Genomic DNA, 20,830 nt, shown 5'->3' on the forward strand with positions numbered 1-20,830 from the left:
TGAGAGAGCTCACAGGTAAGGTAATTGACTGAGGGGGGTTGAAGGGAATAGGGTATTTTTTATTGTTTGTTGTTCAGTAATAGTATACTTGGAATATAATAATAATAAGCATTTTATATAGAACTTACTATGTTCCGGGTACTATATTAAATGTTTTTTTCAACTATTATCTCTTTTGATCCTTATAACAACCTTATGAGGTAGGTGCTCTTATTATCTCAATTTTACCTATTAGGAAACTGAGGCAGACAGAGATTAAATAATTTGCCCTGGGTAGCTTGTAAGAGCCTAAGGCCAATATTGAACTCAAGTCAAAATGGCTATAAAGTTTAATTAAGATTAAATAATGTTGTAGTGGACTTCGCCAGCCCCCTCTATTGTTTTCCTACAGAAGTACCCAGAAGCTCAAGAGTGGAAGTAAAACAAACTTGGACAGACTTGGGCAGGATTGGGAATGAGCTGGTTATGAAGAGTAGAAGAATAGAATTGTAAAAGTTGAAGAGAGATCCATACTGAACTGGTTTGTTTTATTATATCAAGACTAATTAGGAAGAGAATGGAAGCTAAAATGATAGTGATGGACTGGGAAGGAAGAGAAGAAACAAGAACTGGAGGCCACCATGATGGCATAGAAATCACAATAATTCTAAAGGAACAGAACATGCTTGGGATGGACGTCCACCTAACTCATTGCCAGGTCTGAGCCCTAGGGGTTGCCCTCATTCTGGTTTAACTTGACATTGCAGATGGGTTTCCAGGGATGTGGTGGCTGCCCATGCTACAGCCTCTTGAAGCTATGGGTGAAATTTGAGTGAAACGCAGACCCCAGTGGTGGATGAGAACACTTGAAAAGGGACTTGAGTAGGGCTTCCTACCAGAGGTGCTAGTCCTCCCTGAAGAGCCCATCAACTCCTGGAGGCAGCTAACTGGATCAATGAGTAGAGCAGCGGGTCTGGAGGCAGGAAAATCTGAACTCTAATCTGGTTTCAGACACTCACTCACGAGCTATGTGGCTCCTGGCAAGTCTTTTAAACTCTTATTGAAGCAGTAATGTAATGGCCAATTTGAAGTCACTCTAAGCAAGCATTTTGTCCTTGCAAAAGATAAAACATGATTAAATTAAAAGCAATTTGAGACTAGCTGTTGGCAGCACCCATGAAGGAAGAGCAATAATTAGTACTCATTCTTCTTCCCCAGCTCTGTTGCTTCTCCCTCTCCCTCCTACATTCTCGTAGGATGTATAGGAAAGATAAGGATCTTTCTTATCCCTTGTACTGTACCTTCCGAGTTATAGTCAGTAGTGAACTAGAGCTATAACAAATACTTGGCCATTGGCCCGAAGAAGCTAAAAGTCTTAAACCCAAAATTTGGTAGGGGGAAAAGTCCTAAAACAAGTAAATAAAAATCCACCCTTCATTCACTTTCAAAATCTCTTTCTTGATTTATCTTACACAAAGCACAAAAAGCCCAATTAAAGCTTAAGTTCTGAGGAACTGGGGAGAGAAATATTAGGTATGGATTTCAATGAACTTTGCCACTGTTGGCTGTGTAAATCTTGGTGTCCCAGTTCTTCCCTAAATGAAGGTGAGAATCTTGAAAATCAACGCAAACTGCCAAAGGTAGTACCAGCACAGACTCCAAGTGCTCCTATAATTTCCTACAGCATTAGAGTAAAAAATATTGTGAGGGGAAAAAACGTATATTCCCTTTCTATGAACAGTGTAGAGGAAAAGAGAAGGGAAATGCTAGTGGCCTAATGTTTCTTCTCTTTAATCTTGGCACAAACCAGGTCCTCTCCCCAAAATCAACCCAGTAACATCTAGCAGAATTTAAAAAGAAAACAGGCATTTCTGTTAGCTAGAACAAGACAAGGTCTCATATTCTGATAAAGTCTTTGTACTTGGAGAACCAAATGTTTACAGTAGAAATCTGCAGAACCCTTCATCACACAATCCAGTGTCTGGAAGACATGCCAACCTTTGGCTATAACTTGGCTGCCATTTCTTGTATGTTACTATCATACTATCATGCTAACCCTATCCCTGGTGCTTATCAGGCAGTCATTAGCTCTTTTTTTTTCTTTCATGGGACTATAATTTTAGAGCCAGAAAGATTTAAGAGGTCATCTTTTTCCAGTACCTCACTTTTCATATAAAGAAATTGAGCACCCAAAAATGTGGACAATTTGCTCAAGGGAAACTGTACTTTGCTTCTTTTTCAAAATAAGAATTCTTTATTTTCTCTCCTTTCAACATTCTTCATATCCTTTGAAGGTAGGGGAGAGGGAGGTTTATCAAGGGATTGGTTTAAGAAGTTGTCTAGAAATTCTGTCCCTTCTATAATCTCTCTGGTTCCTAATAGCTCTCTCAACAGAAATAGTGTTTCAGTGGTTCCATGAGGGAATATGAATTGTAGTATGATTTGTAATCTCTCTACTCACAGTTTGTACTGCAACCTCTGGCAACAACAAGAATACGAATGAGAAAACAAGTGTCATACAACATTGACCATTATACAAACGATGCAGTACAAAGCACTGTGAAAATAGATTGATCTATCCACACTTGGAAAACAAAGTGTATGAAAAATACACGTTACCCAGACTATGAAAGAGTTCTGGTGGAACCCTGTGTTGGTTCACCAGTTATTCATTAGGAGTCAAAATAACTCTAGAAAGGGTTACAGAGTGTGTAAGGTTGATATTTTGTGGATGTTTTATTGAAAAAGAAGGATTAGAATTACAGAGGGATAGGAGGGAAATACAAATATGGATGAGATCATTTTATCCAAAAATTTAAGGGTACAGAAATGACCAAATGATTGATCTTGATGGGCCCAAAAAAGAAGTTATATAATATATCTAATTTAACTGTAGCACCAGCTTTTTAAAATAATATTTTATTTTCCCCTATTACATGTAAAAGTGATTTTAACATTCATTATTTTAAAAGTTTTGAGTACCAAATTCTCTCTCTTCTTTTAATCCTTCCTCCCTTCCTGTCTTTTCCCCTTTCTGAGACAGCAAAGCAATCTGATAAAGATTTTACATGTATAATCATATAAGATGTTTTTTTTTCATATTAGTCATCTTGTGGAAGAGTTTTCAGTGAAAAAAAAAGGAGAATAAAGAAAAGGAAATACAGTGTGTTTCGGTCAGCTTTCAGACTCCTAGTTCTTTCTTAGAGGGCAGATGGCACTTTTCATCATGAATCTCTGGGACTGGGATCTCTGGGATAACTGTATTGCTGAGAATAACTAGATAAATCAGAGTTGTTCATCAAGAAATATTGCTATCACTGTGTATAAATGGTCTCCTGGTTCTGCTTATTTCATTTTGCATCAGTTTCCAGATTTTTTTAAATCATCCTGCTTATTTTTTATAGCACAATAATATTCCAAAACTATCATATACCATGTCATTCAGTCATTACCTAACTGATGGCCAACCTCTCAATTTCCAAATCTTTGCTACCACAAAAAGAGCTGAAATAAGCATTTTTGTACAAGGAGGTCCTTTTGCCATTCTTTTTTGTCTCTTTGGAATACAGATCTAGAAATGGTACTGTAGAAATGGTATTTCTTTCAGGAAATAATGAAAGTAAACCTCTTACATAAGGAAATATATTTTTGGAGAAGAGACAATTTACAAAGCAATAGCAGAGGAAAAAAGGGAAGAATTATGGATAAGGATTAGAAGTCAGAAAAACCAAGGAAGCTGGGGCTAGAAGTAATGGAAAAACAGGAAAGAGGAAAGCAGTAGAGCAGTAGACTACTTCCTACTCCCTAAACATATATCCCACGGCTTTATCTATTTGGTTTTGTCTTTTACATTATTTGTTATGCCTGAAATTTCTCCTTTTCTTTCACTCATCTCTGCTGAAATCTCATTTATTCTTCAAGAACATTAGTTGATTATAACAGAGAGGCAGCTAGATGGCTCAGTGGATAGAGACCCAGGTCTAGAAATTTGGGAAGTCCTTGGCTCAAATCTGATCTGATACTTCCTAGCTTTGTGATGCTGGGCAAGCCACTTTATGGCAATTGACTGACTAGCCCTTACTTTCTGCTTTCTTCTGCTCTGGAACCAATACTTAGCATGAATTCTAAGACAAAAGGTAAAGATTAAAAAAAACTAACAAAAATTCCACATTTTCCATAAAGCCTTCCCTGATAATCCTAACCAGAAGTGATTCCTCCCTTGTCTAAGCACTTAGCCTTGTGTTATAGAAAAAGCACTGGAATTAGAGTCATAAGACCTGGGTATAAATCCCATTCTGAAACTATAATACAATTTGAGGTAGGATATAACATAATAAATATATGATGATATAATGTAGCAAAATATAACATAACAGGATATATAACATAACAACATAGTAAAAAACAGAGAATATAACAAATGATATGTGATAAAATATAATATAACAATATTTGCATAGCACTTTAATATTTGCAAAACATTTTATACATATCTCATCTGACCCCCACAACAACTTGGGGGTAGATGCCATTATTTTTCCCCATTTAATATAAATGCAACTATGGGGTAAGTTCATCTATTTGAGCCCCCTTTTATAAAATAGAGATAACAATTCTTACACTATATTGTTTGATGGTTGGGAGGAAAACATTTATTTAAAGAGCTACCTAAATATGGCTTTGTATTATTTCAGTCTTTTGCCCATTCTGACATACTTGTCAAATTTGACTTTGCTGTATAATTATTTGTGATTTTTTTAAAACCTACTGTGCTAGAAGCTCTATGGGAACCGGAGCTGTCTCACTTGGCTTTGTATTCATCCAAGATTCATCACCTAATAATGTGGTCCAGTACCTCGTAAGGCTCAACAAATGTTTCTATTCAATTGAATGGATGTGTTTTGTCTCAAAAGAAACCAAGGAGCAAAGGCAATTTAAAAATATATCTGTGGCAGTGCTCAAATGTATAGGGGGTCTACACACTACTAGCATCCCTCCCAACCCTTTACCATGACTGAGGCAGAGATGTATTTCTTTTTTGTGAGAGTCAGACATCCCACCAACAAGCCCTGCTTAAAATCAATTCTCATCCTCCCCTTTAACAATCTAATTTCCTATTGCTTGTGAAAGGAGCTTCAGCAAAATGTGTCAGCTTCCTCTTAGTTAATTATCTCCCTTGTTATCTTTGATAGTACAGAAAGTTCTGGGTGCTTACAATTTTGTACTCGTGATGAAAGGAGCCATGTGAAGTCGAGTTCATTTAGCAAAGCAAAGCAAAGGGCTAGAATCCCAGGGATTCTGAGTTTGAGCCATTGCTACAAATATGATCTTACCATTCTTGGGCAAATTACTCTTCCATGCTCCTCTCCTTTTTTCAAATGAAAGGTTATTTACTTCACAGAAAAATTGTGGAGAAAATGCTAGGAAAAGTAGTCAAGAATTCTCGTGTAATTAGAACAAAGCCAACAAATGCCCACTGAGTCAGCTTAGGCAGGTCATGAAACCTCAGGCATTTCGTCTTCTGTCTTAATGCAGGATTACAGTGCTAAGGTGTCAGGTATAGCCCTGACCAGTGCTAATGAGAGCCTAGTGCCTCCTCACTTACTGCCCCAAATTCTCCCTCTCCCCTTGACAAAATGGGGGGGGGTCTGGTTTTTCTCTTAGTGCTGCCCTTTGCACATTTTGCACTGGAGTGAAATACTACAATTCTTTACTGCTCCATCTACTTAAAATTAACTTGCTTCTCCTTGTAGAAAACAGAGCTGCCTCTTCAGTGTCCTTCCATTATCCCTAACCTAGAAGGACATTTTCACTGCACCAGTTCCATCTCATACCACCTCTCTCTCCTCCCACCCCTTATCCATGTAATCAGGGGAGTGGAATAAGAGTCACTAATGTTTATGGAGAACTTTAAGCACTTGACCAATATAATCTCTCTTTTAACATCCTCACAGACACCGGGGGAGATAGGTTAAGAGATTATGGTCTGCATTTTATAGAAGAGGAAATTGGTGTAGACGGGGGTTCAGTGTGATCCCAGAATCACGCAGCTGAGCTTATATTTGAATTCAAATCTCCACTCCAGTTCCTTTGCCAAGAAAACACCAAATGGGGTTACAAAGACTTGGATATAACTGAAATGACTGAACAGCAACAATATCAACTTTGTGACTCCAAGTCTAGCACTCTGTTCATTATACCTTCCAGCTGTGCATTTTGATCTCTGATTTGAAAATTTTGGCTCCACTGTTTATTACCTGTAGGATAATTGGAACCCCCCCCCCATCCTCAGTTTCTTTGTTTGTAAACTGAGGGGGATCAGAGCAGATTGTCTCTCAAGGCCCTTCTAATTTAAAAATTTCTGATGTAGGACATGGGAATGTCTCCTTTCTTCTAAACATCAGCAAACTTCAATGACTTTGGATTTGGGTCTGCCCTTGCAATTACAGAAGTATAAAGAAGAACATTAAGCAAACTATTATTGGCCCAGGATCAACTTGTTCCTGTATTCTAATCTCTGATGCTTTGGCTCAGAACTGCACCTTTTCTGCAGTTATCATTAACATTAAATTGTGTTTTTTTCCTAGTTCTTTGCTCCTTCCTGAAACCTTTCCCCCTTCCCAGGCCTTGGCCTTACTTCTGGGAAGCAATCCTTTGGATGCCTTTATTTATGATTTGATCTCTTGGCTTATGGACTCCTGACTTGCTACAACCAGAGGAACCTTAACCCCACTCTTGCTGGATCCAGACTTGGCACTTCTGCCTAATCCACTTCCTTTCTTAGTTTTTCTCACTTAATTTGACCTTGTTGCTGCCTCTTTCCTGGCACAATATAAATGTTAATTACAAGGAGAAGTTGGCATGAGATTTAAAGGAACAGCTAGCATGGTGTGATGCAGAGAGCTGAAATGAGAGCAAAGGAGCTTGGATTGACACTGTTTGAACTATTTGAGATGCTGGGCAAACCAGAATTTCTATTACTCATTTTCCCTATTTGTAAAGTGAAGAAGCTCAAAAATTCCTTATATTTATCTATTTAGTGCAGGAATGCCCATAGTATAGGTAAGTAGTATGTACACAGGTGTGTTCAAATTGAGCCACAAATACTTACTTTTTGTGTGATCCCGGGCAAATTACTTAATTGCTGCCTACCTCAGTTTCCTCCTCTGAAAAATGGAGATAATAGTAACTAGGGCTATTTCCATGATGAAGTGAGATAATATTTTGTAAAACATTTAGTACAGTGCTTAGAATATAGCAGACACATAGTAAAGGCATTTATTTTAAAGATAAACATTTCTTAAATATCCAATCAAAATTAAAGAAAATTACACTAAATTTTTACATAATACTTAAGCATAATATAATAATCCAGATCTAAAAACTAAAAAAGTTCAATTGAATTAAAAAGCAAAGTCAGGATTTTTTAGGGTTTTTTTTTTTAGACATTAGGATGTACCCAATCACACCCTGTACTCAAACCTATGCCTATGAACAGAGATGGAGAGAGGAAAGAGCAGAAGATCAAGGGTAAGAACAACCCTTGAAATAAAATTGGAGGCTATATTAAGAAGACACTAACATTTTTTCATGCAGCACCTACAACTCTTTTCCTGACCTTCCCTTCAAGAGAAGCTCTGGTACACACACCAGGGAGAGTCATCAAAGATAAAAAGTAATCACATTTTGTTTAGGATGTGAATAAGTCTTTTATTGGAGCTGGAATTTTAAAAAAATAATAGCTTTGAATTTATTCTAAACACGTTATCTATCATTCTCTTTTCTCATTATTCTTTTCCTGAGGCTTCCCCCTGGTTCTCTCAGGGATTAAGAGATTCTATACAGTTTTAAAAAATCATATATGTGAGTTCAAAGCAGGCAAAAAAATCATTAGGAATCCAAAAGGCTATTGAGCTTGCAAAATTCTTATAGCTCCACCTGCATGTCACCCATCCTTTCTCCTAGATAGCCTTATTATTTATTATTATTGTAGTTGTTCAGTTGCCTCAAACATGATCCCTTTTGGGGCTTTCTTGGTAGAGATATTGGAGTGATTTGTTGTTTCTTTCTCCTGATCATTTTACAGATGAAGAAACCGAGACCAACAGAGTAAAGTGACTTTCCTGGGGTCACACAACTAGTAAAGTCTCAGGTCAGATTTTAACTCAGGGAGATGAGTGTTCTTGACTCCAGACCTGACCTGCTCTCTATCACAGCCCATTCTACAGCCTAGTAAAGTTTATATCAATTACCATAATTGAAAAAGTCATTTGCTTTTCCATAGGGTTCAATTGGTCGTAGGGTATAGAAGCCATTACTAGCCCTATTTGTGAAGCCCTTCCAGTTGTATAGGATCTTTCAAAGCTTAAGTTTCACTGACTTTGGCTTTAGGAATTCAAGGTAATCTCCAGAAAATTAGATATCAGATAATAAAAATACTAGGTAAAAATGTAATACAAAAATGGCATCAAAAGGAGAATTCTAATTTAAAAATTCATTTTAATACTTTGAAAAAGACAGTGGAGAGTTAAGCTATTGGTGGTAAGTCACTTAACTCCATTGGCCTCAGTTTCCTCATCTGTAAAATGGAGAAGGAAATGAAAAAATCACTCCAGTAACTTTGCCGAGAAAATGACAGACATGACTGAAAAATGACACAAGAAGGTACTCATTTATCATTCTTGCCAGTCTGTTTTGTTTTTTTTTTTAGGTTCTTAAGCATGAAAAATTGTCATCTTATCCAGTTTACCAAATTTATGAAGTGTGCAAAATGTCATATTGTGTGTTTCAGGGAGAAACCAAAGAAAGAGAAGACAGAGAATCGAGGTTCAGGTTCTTAGAAAGTTGAGGCTCAGCATCCAGTGACATTGACCTTTTCTTTCTGAATTTGAGTACACTGAATACTTTCTTCTTGTATCTCTTGATGTGGGTTGCCTCCAAAGCCACAGAACTTTTATCTTCCATTTTCTCTTTCACCTTTCTCTGTTTTGTGCTGTTTTACTAAAGTCCTTCAGCTAGTTTTGCATTCTACCCAGTTCTCTAACTTAGCTCATTGAGTGGCATTTTCATGACATGTTAAGGCATGACAAAAGTGGAGCTTGGTCCCACGAACTTACTTCACCCAGAAGAAGTTTGTTTTGTTCCTCAGCCTAGGAATTATTATGGGTTCTTTCAATATCCCCATTGAGGGGACATAGTATATATTCTATAATATATATATATATATTCTATTTTGCACATATTTATCTTAAGGATGTTTGCATTGATCATTATAATCTATCATTAGCTCTTCTGGGTACCACTTCCTAAATTTCCCAATCAGCTTTTATAGATGAGGTACACTTTTTACATGGACAAATGTGTTAGAAAAGGAAATAAGGAAACAAAAATAAAGATTAGTGGAAAAGGGCGAACTGCAAAGTACAGTGGAAATTCTGAGGGGCTTCAGAGGGTTGCGCCGATTAATCAGGGAAGCCTTTCTGAAAAGGTGAGCTTTGAAGAATGTTTCTTGTTGCAGCATAGTATGTATTTGTGACACAGTTCTGTTGCTGTGGATTCTGCTGACTTTTATATAGAGTCTGACAATAATGATTTCATAACTAAAAATTATGAGATACATTAGAAAAATCTTAAACCAGTCCTTCATTTTTGTATTCCCTGGACATCAACATATAACATGTTTCTATGGGGCTGGGTACCAACTACAACAAAGGTAGCTGTCTGAAGTCATATGGAATCCTGTATAAGGGATGGAAGTTTTCATGGGTTTATCTTCTGTAACTCCAGATACCTCGATTTATAGAAGTATGAAAATTACATTCGATCAATGAAAAGATAATTTTGGCTCATCATTTTGTTAGGCAGATACTGGATGAATACCTCATTTAAAAGTTTTTATTCCTCTCCTTTTTTTTTACATACTTTCCTTAGGAGAATAGTTCCTTCAACCAAAAGTTATGGTGGCATAATGATCAGGGAAGCACAGCATAAATGAGTGTGTAGTAAAAATGCATGTACAAAAAGCCAGCATTTACGACTCTATATTGTACTGTAGTTTGTATTTATTGTTCAGTTATTTAGGTCTTGTCTGACTCTTTGTGATCCCATTTGGAGTTTTCTTGGCAAAGATACTGGAGGGTTTTCCATCTCTTTCCCCAGCTCCTTTTACAGGTGAGGATCAGAGGCAAACATGGTTTAGTCACTTGCCTGTGATCACACAGCTAGTAAGTATCTGAGGTCATATTTAGACTCAGGAAGATGAGTTGGTATAGTTTTACTCAGAATAGTCACTGTGCTTGGGGCTTATGGGGACGAAGACAATATGAATGAGTCAAAACCAAAACGATGTTGACTATATAGCATGCACAGATAATGTGAGTCGAAAACTATATGCAAATATGCTTAAATATATACATATATATATATATATATGGTAGGTATTAGAGCTTTAGTATAAAGACTTAATACTAAATCTTTGTATTAATATGAAGGTTTACATAAATATATTCATATATTAAAGTTTTATAGATCAAAACTTCAAGACTTTTGAGTCATATAAATAAAACTCTTTTCTGTAGCTAAAATTAGCTTCTTTTCCTATTTTCTCCTAATTAATTATTTTTGAATTTGAATAACCACATAGATTGTACACCTTTAAGATTTTAATGAAATGTCTTTAGCTTGTCCACAAGCTACTATAACTTTATAGAGGATTTTTAAGAGGTCACAAATTAATAGAAAAAGGACTCTTCAAAGTCTCCCCCTTCTCCAATGTGTTAATAACTCTCAGCACTGAAATTCTTTAAATAAATCATATAATAAAGGTCAGAATCATTAGGGATAAAGAAAAGAAGATGGAAAATGAAGGGATGAACTATGAAAAACTAGCAATAGTGCTGGTAAAAGAGAGGACCAGGGACATTTTAAAATATAATAGTGTGTGGGTCCATAGATCTTTTAAATAAAATAATCAAGAGTTTAGATGCAGGAAATATAAACTTACCCCAAACCATCTGAATGCATAATTTCAGTTAAATTTTCAAACAAAAAGTATATGAATAAGTAAATAGCAAACTCAATTAGTAAGCATTATGAAGAAAATTGTGTGAAGAACTGGGTTTAGCACTGGAGACATAAAGAAAATTTATTTGTTACATTATTTCTGACTGTGCTTTTCAATAATCAAATGGTTAGTATGTCTGTGAAGAGGGTCCTCGACATTGTGGGCAAGAACAGCCAGCGGTATGCACCCATTCTCCCAAATACAAAACAACACTGAGAATTACCCAGTGGTTAATGAAGAGGTATTTATTCATGAGATGTAACAGAGGAGTAATATAGTGCACAGTGCATTATAATTTCATGGTCCAGGAAGCAAGTCTCATTATCATCTAAAATCTCAACTCCCTTTACTATTGATCTTTTAATTTTAGGGGGTATTTTGATTTACCTTTCATTCAACAAAAAATTATCTGAACATCTGGTACATGTTAGGTTCCAAGCTGGATATTGTCTTTGTTAGTTAAGTCATATCAAACTGAAATACTGAAGCTAGGCTCATGAGGTACTAGAGAAATTCTAAAGCTATTTTCAACAAACAAACCTGGAAACTCAAACTTGTGTTGATTTTTTTCCCTGCTTTCTAACAGAATCTTAAACTTACAAATGTACCATCACTGAAGACCAATGATTACTGGAAAACTCTATTAAAGCTGGAATTTGAAATTGTTTTCATTGTATTTACAGTACAAATACTCATACTAAGTAGGTTATTTTCACCACTGGTTATTCAAAATCTAGCTTACAAAATGGGGAATGGGAAAATCTATGCCTTAAAAAATAATTTCTATAATTGAATTTGGAAATCTAGTGCTACCTATTAGACAAGAATAATCCTCTTTTTGAATATATCTATATTCAGTTATGATCAAATTCCTGTAGGCAAACTGTCAGTACATTTTGACAAAGTTGTACAGGTTTTATAACAATTGTTTCAATAGTACCAAAGATGGTCTGGGCTGTTGCTTCTCTGGACTAGGTTTTGGTTGTTGTTGTCATGATGTGAGATGTACTAGAGGCAAAAAAATACACTATATCCTTCTAACAGTTTTGTGTCTCTTCATATTTTTCCCAGCATTGCTGGGAAATGGCTTATTATAATCTTTTGAATAGATAGAGAAGCACTTCTCTTCCTGCCAAACATTTCCCTCTTAATAGATGCCAGTACAGGATTATAGAAGATGGATGGATGACCAAATGAATGATTTAGGGGTCCAGAGGATTGGCTTAAGGTTAAAAAAATAGATGCCCCATTAGAAATCAGAATGCCAGGGAAAGACAGGATGAACTATGGTCTGCTCTTAACATTACTGAAGAGGCTAAAGGTCTCCTGTGCCCAGGATCTTTTTTAGGGGGTAATTTAAGCTCAGAATGCCCTCTTTTGCATGTCCCTGTTCCTGGACGTATTAAGTATGTGACACAGAATATTAGGTATATTAGAGAATTATCTCTTTTGTTATCACCAAGAACACTAATAATTGTGTAGACACAAACAAAATTCCAGATACAATGAGTTAGAGAAAGGCTATAAACTAATACTTATAATCCAATGCAAGTTGAATAGGCAAGACACTGGCATCTAGAATTTTTTATTCAATTTTGTTCAGTCATGTCCAACTCTTCATTTCCCCACATCAAGTTTTCTTGGTAAACATACTGGGATGGCTTATCATTTCCCTCTTCAGCAGGTTAAGGCAAACAAAAGTTGTGACTTTTTCAGGGTCATACAGCTAGTTTGTATCTAAGGTCACATTTGAACTCAGAGCTTCCAATCTCCAGATCTAGCACTCTATCCACTGAACCATCTAGCTGCTTCAAAGTCAAGCCTCATTTCAAAGTGATACCCCCAGAAAAAAAAATTACCTTTTTTCCAATTGAAGCTAATTTAAAAAGTGAGAAACCCTTATTCAATTAACTTGAAGTTGTCTTGGTGCAAGAGCCCTAAAACACTTTTTGAAAATGTAACTCTTTTTGACAATTAGAATTATTTGACATTTTGACATTTGCTACTCTGGAGTACAAGAAGTATAATTCAGCATTCAAATAATGTAAAAAGTTTCAGTTGGTCCTTTAGTGTGCAGATTTGAAGGTGAATAATAAATAAGAAAATAAGTTAAATTCGAATGTGATCAAGATTACTGAAAATAAAATATAAAACAAAATATTAAATCATCTATGATGACATTTTGCATATTAAAAGTGAAAGCTAGTCACTGAATCTCCCAAAACACATTAGAGGTTCTCACATTATTCAAAATTGGTTGTGTCCTGGCAATGTTGTTATTTTCTATAACATTCTATTTTTTTTTCCTGGGTATTGTTAGAGAGGGTGAGCCAGGACTGCATTATCCTGAAGAGTTTTCTCTCCTCAGATTTATGAGGAAGAGTTCTTAAAGGATATAGCTAGTATAACAGATAGTATAAAATTGGGGTTGATTTACTTACTCTTTAATGTGTTCCATATAAAGGAAAATTAAAAATGTGTCACTATATTTATTCTATCTTTCAGTTATAAAAAAAGAAATAATACAATTTTTCTAATTTTTCTTAGCTAGGTGTCCGAGTTCCTCAGTGTGATGGATGTCCTTCACTGAGTCCAAATAAGAACCTATTAATAATAAAGTGATTTAAATATTCCTTATTACATATATCAGGACATTAATGGTATCAAGTAATCACTGATCTACACATAGCAAAAGAAATGTAACCATCCACAAGGGAAACACACAGGATATGGAAAATATATATTAACTAGACTTTAAGGATTCAGAGGGATAGGTAGGTATCCCCTTCAATTCTCTTTTGGACTGGCACAGCAAGTGTATGAGGAGTCAGTGCCAATAACTGAGTAGAAGAATGGGTTGGATCTCACTGTGGAGGTTGGAGAGTACTTTCCATTCCCCATCTTACTCAATATTTCAAAAATCCAACTCTTTTAATTTTCTCTTTAATTAACTCTCTTAAATTCTCCCAGGGATGTGACATGCCCATGAATCATGAAATACCATGACCATAGAGGAGTCAAAATTGCAAGCAACAAAAAAAGCAAAGGAAAGATGTTTGGCTGGTATAAGTGGGCTAAATGGTCTATGACCAATGATGGCTTGCATATAAGAATCAGCCTAAACTACACAAAGAAAAAAATGTGCCACCAGAAAAGGAGGTAGTAAGATCAGCAGCTCAAGTTAAGGTTTCCAAAATACTTTCTAAATCTCCTGTTTTGTAAGTAAGGTTTTTATTAAGATTTTATAGATTAGGAAACTGAGGCACTGAGAGATAAAGACAATTTTAAAGGATCATACACAGCAAATGAGAGGTAGAACTATGATTTCTCTTATTAAAAGTCTACTCCTCTTGCCACTCTATTCTTCCCGTGGGATGAAATATATGAATAAAGTCAAAATAGAAGTTCCAAGATAGGAAAAACAACAGAAGAAAGCCTCTAGCATACTGGGTAAATTTTCTCAAGAGTACAATAGAATGGACAAGACCCAAGCATAAATCAGTTTTAATGAAAGTAACCATCCATGTCAAATCCATTATCTGTCTGAATACATTATCTTGGTATGCACATAAACATTTATGGTACAGCTAAGCTCTGATTCCTGTAAAGAACAAACCTCAAGAAAGGGTTGCATTATTCAAATGCTCAAGGTCCATTTCTATTGGGCTGGAACCAAAAAACACATTTTACATATAATTATAACATAAATTGTTCAAATTAGAATAATGCCAATTAAAATCACACTAATTAGAAACAAATCACTATGCATGATACAGGGTGAATCTGTGCTACTTTGCTTGATTTCCCTCTTGTTTCTAGGGTCAGGAGAATATCTTCCTTAACTGCACTTTACCATGTTTGACAATATCAAAAACAATAGTTAATCGTTTTTAAAATTTTAAATAATTATGAGTGTCTTGAATATCCATATAAGATGAAGCTCTGACTCTCAATTCTTTGACTTCTATGACGATTACTTTCATACCACAAAAGAGAATTATGATATTCCCTAAATTCCTTTTTTCTTTACAATGTTCAACTTACTTTTTTCAACATGGTAAGGGAAAACTATTCACAGAAGTCACCAGAGAATCAGAGACATTCCCTGCGTTCTTAATGGTTATGGTAATATAGTATTATATGCTCTTGAAATGTTAAAGAGAATTTAAATTGACCTTGAGTGACCTCAATGCAATATTTTAAAAAGTCCATTTATTTATATACACTATATAGACTATAATTTTGAAGAATGCTATTATAATTCTACTTCATTGAAAATGGAAATATTAATACAAATCCTCAAAAAGCCCATAAACTATGCTTACTTGTTTTAGTTTCTTTAGATCTTCATCAAGCTCTAGGTTGTCCAAAATAACAGCAACAAACAAACTCAGGAGGATCTACAAAATAAGAACCATGGTTAAAAAACAACACAGCACATTGCTCAGAAATATATTTAACCACATATTTATTTTTCCTTCCCTAGTTTACAAATATATGCTATGCTATTAAATGGAAAACAAAAAAATTGAAATTAAAAAACTTAGATGAATACTATTTTCAATGACAACATGAAAACAACTAATTGGAAATAGACAATACTAATTATTACTTTTTATCATGAAAACAGCTGTTCAAATTGAATTCTCTTTAAATGCATAATGAACTACATGCTTAAAAATATGGAGAATCAAAAGTTTGCTTTTATAACAATACTGTTCTTATACTTCATAGAAGTTATTTTTTTATGTTTGTATTCCAGTACTCACTTCTCATTTTCAGAAACTATCATGTCAATTCATTGGAAAATATCTTTATTAACATATTTCTACATCATACTTCCTTTTCTCCTCATTCATTTATTCATTCATCTAGAATTTATTAAATGCTTATTATATGTTGATACTATATCACAGGGGATAAAATTAAAAAAATTCTGCCCTCAGTCAGTTTATCTTGAGGGAATAACATATATAAAGATGAGTAAACACAAACATAAAAAGCAAATATGATGCAATATATGGTGAGGAGGGCACTAACACCTGAGGGAAAAAAAAATCACAAAATACTTTGTTTAGGAGATGGCCCTCCTACTAGACCTTGCTGAAAGTTCAAATGATCTGAGGTGGAAGTGAGGAGAGAGTATTTTCCTAAGCACCGACAAGCTATAAAAAGAAACCCAATTACTTTGTGTTTTTCATCCATATATAATTAATTGCTAAAAAGATTGAATCAATTTGATGATGGATTTTAAAATTCAGGCAGTTTATTAAACAAAATGTTTTGACCACGGTTCATGTCCAATGAGGAAAGAATAAAAGATAATAAACTGGCTACTGGGAAGGATTTCTCTATAGAAAATGTTGTTAAAAAGAAAAAGAAAAGAAAAGATTTGGTAGTAAAGATCATTCTCCTTTTTCCTGCTCCTTGGCTAATATGAAAATAGTTCTTTTAGATGAAGGGGACTTCCCACAAACTAATTCTCAGATGCTTCATATACACTTTCACATATACATCTTTGCATTCCACATTTTTGTTTACCCATCCAAATCTTTCAAGGTCCAACTGCAGTTTTGTACATCGAAGAGATCCATGACCACGTCATTGCCATTATTCTTTCACTTTTGTCAATTCCTATAGCATTTTCTGTCTATACTACAGGCTTTTAAAAATGTTTATTGTTTGACTGACAGTGAATTGCCTGGTTTTGGTATTTAATTTTCTCTTTCTTGTTTTATAACTTAAAGCCCTAATTTGGGAGTTTTTGAATTTGGGACTAATCATCAACTGTGCCTAAAACAAGGAACTCAAAATATATCCTCAGTTGAATTACCACAGATGGATGACAGGAAAGTATCTCATAAGAGAGGGGCCTGGAGCATGACAAGACCATTGAACACCAGGGTTAGGGGTAAAAATGAGCCAGGCATTGAAAAAGATCTGTTAATTACATGAAAGCTAACTTTTTAGAAATGTACACATTTTTAGTTTTACTTCTACTTTGTTTTTACATTACAAACATTTAAAGACGATTACCCTTTCTTTAGAGGTCTCTTGTAATAAAAGGGTTAAATAAAACTAACAATACATCTGTAGAAATGTACAATTTTCTATTTTTAAAATATTAACAGAAATCCATTTTCTCCTTCCTCCCTCAGTTTCCCTAAATTCCCTAAAAAATCATAAAGACAAAAAAGCAAGTTTCTTACAAGTATGAAGTTAATTTTGAAAATCTCCCATAGTTGTATATACAGATTCATATGTGTCTCATCTTGTACCCCTAAAGCTATCACCTCTCTGTATTGGTGAGTATGTTTCATCATCAGTCCTCTACAATCATGAATGGTCATTGGATTGGTCATAGTTCTCATAGCTTTCAAAGTTGTTTTTACAGTGTTGTTATTATGTGAATTGTTCTCCTGGTTCTGTTCAAATACTTCATCAGTTTATGGAAATCTTCAAAATTGTTCATTTTTACAATATGGAGGTTTTAGTGTGAATTCCTTTACTTCTGCTTATTTCACTCTGTATCAGTTACCTATTTTAATGAATTATTCATTGTTAAGTAGGTGCAAAGTTCTATTGTTTCTGGATGCTGAAGGCCTATTAGTGCTATTTGCACCCTCTAATTGTGGTGCCCTCTAAATCTGTTGTATCTCGGTCACACAACATGAATTTGGGCTTGACCTTAGACTTTCAGATATATATGAAGGTTGGGACTGTGTCTTTTTTTTTTAAATCCCTTACCTTGCATCTTAGCATCAATATTGTATATTGGTTTCAAGGTGGAAGAGTGAAAAGGGCTAGGCAATAAGATTTAAATGACTTGCCCAGGGTCACATAGCTAAGAAGTGTTTGAGGCCAGATTTGAACCCAGGGCCCCCCATCTATAGGCCTTCTTGTCTCTTTATTCACTAAGCCACCCAGATGCCCCCAGGATTATGCCTTATACTTTACATTATATTTATATTTCTTACAAAACTTAGAAAATTGGTTTACACAGAGTAGTTATTCAATAAATATTTTTGAATGGAACTACTGCTTCTTTCCTTCAATATGATTTCCTATCATTTTTTACCATGAGAAAAATTTCCTAAAGGTTCTGATGTAGATGCAACTAGATGGTATGGGGAAAAGAACTTTCGATTTAGCATCAGGAAGACCTATATCCAAATGCAGCTTTAGAAACATTTTAGTTCTGTGACTTTGGGTGAGTTGCTTGAACTCAGTTTTCTTCAATTGTTTCATTTGGAAAATTAGGATAATGTAGCTTCCCATGGTTGTTGTCAAAATCAAATGAGTTATCATTTCTAAAAGTTATATATATATATATATATATACCATACACAGCACTATGTAAATGGTAGCTGTTATTGTTATTTATTGTTTTTATTACTTGTAGAGAATTTATTCATTTTTACTCAGCAAGTTCTTAATTGAACTTTCATTGGGTGTATAAAATAATAATCATCATTTTATACATCAACAAGGATTCTGTTTTAGACCAGTCATGTTGAACTTAAATAGAAACACAAGACCCTAAAGCACAAATAAGGATCCCTCTGACCTTGTGTGTTTCCACCATGTTGACTTAGAAAACCATATAGTAACATTACCTATGTCCTTTTTATTTATTTTGTTAAATATTTCTCAATTACATTTACACTTGTGGGCTGGTAGGTTGTCTGCCACTAGCAAGTGGCATGCTTGACATCTCTGTCTACTAGTGACAATCACCAGATCTAGTGGGAATGGATTGTAGAAACAGACTTGAACAGATGGAGAGAATAACTTTGGCAATGATTTACTGAAGGATTAGTATTGTACAGGAGGACAAATGAGGGGGAAGAGAGAGAAGACAAGATTTCAATAGTCCTGGTGTGTTGAATGAGGATGTGGTAACTTTAAACTCTCTCTACTCTATTCAAGCACGCATACATCAAATAGTAGTAGTAGTAGTAGTAGTAGTAGTAGTAGTACTAGTACTAGTACTAGTACTAGTACTAGTACTAGTAGTACTAGTAGTAGTAGTAGTAGTAGTAGTAGTAGTCGTCTCTCGGTAACCGAGGATGATGATTGTCTTTGTGCGTTTTTGTGCACAAAGACACTTGTGCGTAAAGATTTAAGTGGAAAAGTCGATGCACAGAGACAGTCCCACTCTCTTGGCGTTGGAAGCCTGGGTCCAGTGGCACGAAAAGTCATTACATCTGGAGACTTCCTCAGCTGCATTGGATGGCCATGTTGTCTTTTGTGCTCCAACACGCCCTAAGCACTCCACAGTGCTTTGCTGCATCGCCCTCTCAGCCGTTGAACCTTCCTATTGCTTTCTTCCGCCTGTTCAGCCGAAGCAGTCTTCACATGCTGGGTGAGCAAAACCCTAGTTCACCAGGGGTCTATGACCTAATGGCTACCCTCACACCCCGGGCATACATCAAATAAGGACCTATCAAATCCCAAGCTTTGAGCTAGGTATTAGGAGAACTAAGATTGTAGATAGATAGATAGATAGATAGATAGATAGATAGATAGATAGATAGATAGATACACAGATACATAGAGAGATAGATGATAGATAGATACATACATACATACATAGATACATAGATAGATACATAGATATATAGATAGATGGATACATGGATGGATGGACAGATAGATAGATAGATATAGATATAGATATAGATAGATGTATATATATATTATTTATATCATATTTGTCTTTCTATCTTTCTATCCATCATCTATCTATCTATCTATCTATCTATCCATCCATCCATCTATGTATGAATGTATGTATGTATGTATGTGTGTGTATCTATCTATCTATCTATCTATCTATCTATCTATCTATCTATCTATCTATCCATCCATCCATCTATGTATGAATGTATGTATGTATGTGTGTGTGTATCTATCTATCTATCTATCTATCTATCTATCTATCTATCTATCCATCCATCCATCTATATATGAATGTATGTATGTATGTATACATGTATGTATGTATTTATGTATGTGTGTGTATCTATCTATCTATCTATCTATCTATCTATCTATCTGTCTATCTATCTATCTATCGGCTCTACCCTCAAGCAGTTTATAATTTAACATGAGGCAGCTATGCCATAGAGACAAAAAAATGGTATGAAGTAGAATTTGATAGAGATAGAATCAGAGAAAGTGCTCCAGGAAAAGTAGAGGCAACCATGTTGGGATAGTGGTAGTGGAAGCAGAAAAAGGCTTCGTAGACATGGCACCTCATCCAGGTTTGAAGGTAATGGGTTCCAACAGGCAGAAATGATGGAGATGTGTTTTCTAGGCATAGTCAAGTGAGTTTAGGTAGAATGTGGAGTCCATGGAGTAGACTAAAATGAAATGTCTTGATTTAGTGGAGTCATATGGCATGCTTTATGAGATTGAAGCTTCTATTTCATCTTATTAGGAGAGGTCAATGCAAAAGGTTCAGGCTGCCTATGGCTTCATTTCTCTCCAGGATCTCCTCATGAGTTTGGACTTTCTCTGTCATGCCACAGCAGCTTTCCTACCCTGGATATTTATTCTACCCCAGATTCTCTCATACTAGAAGTATGCCATGATCAGATTTGTGCATTATTATATGGCCCCTTCAATTCCTCTAAAACCCCCATTTTAAGAACTGAGACCAGCTTTATTTTCATTCCATTTTGGACTCTACTAGGCCATTCTGGGTACCTTCCCCCATTTTATTTGTAGTATGTTGTGGTGTTCAGGGAGGGGTAGTATCTCTGGTATGGAGGGCTTGTCGTGCCC

At 35.3% G+C, this 20,830-nt stretch overlaps 1 protein-coding gene across 1 annotated transcript in view; it reads right to left on the reverse strand.

The window, feature by feature from the left end:
* NALCN (sodium leak channel, non-selective) overlaps positions 1–20,830 on the reverse strand; it is a 514,200-nt gene that overhangs the window by 152,367 nt on the left and 341,003 nt on the right. The window contains exon 15 of the mRNA XM_007501336.2: positions 15,367–15,441. Within this exon, the coding sequence (XP_007501398.1) occupies positions 15,367–15,441 (75 nt within the window). The remainder of the gene's footprint in view (positions 1–15,366; positions 15,442–20,830) is intronic.

This window comes from Monodelphis domestica, chromosome 8, assembly GCF_027887165.1.
Source record: "Monodelphis domestica isolate mMonDom1 chromosome 8, mMonDom1.pri, whole genome shotgun sequence".
NCBI lineage: Eukaryota > Metazoa > Chordata > Mammalia > Didelphimorphia > Didelphidae > Monodelphis > Monodelphis domestica.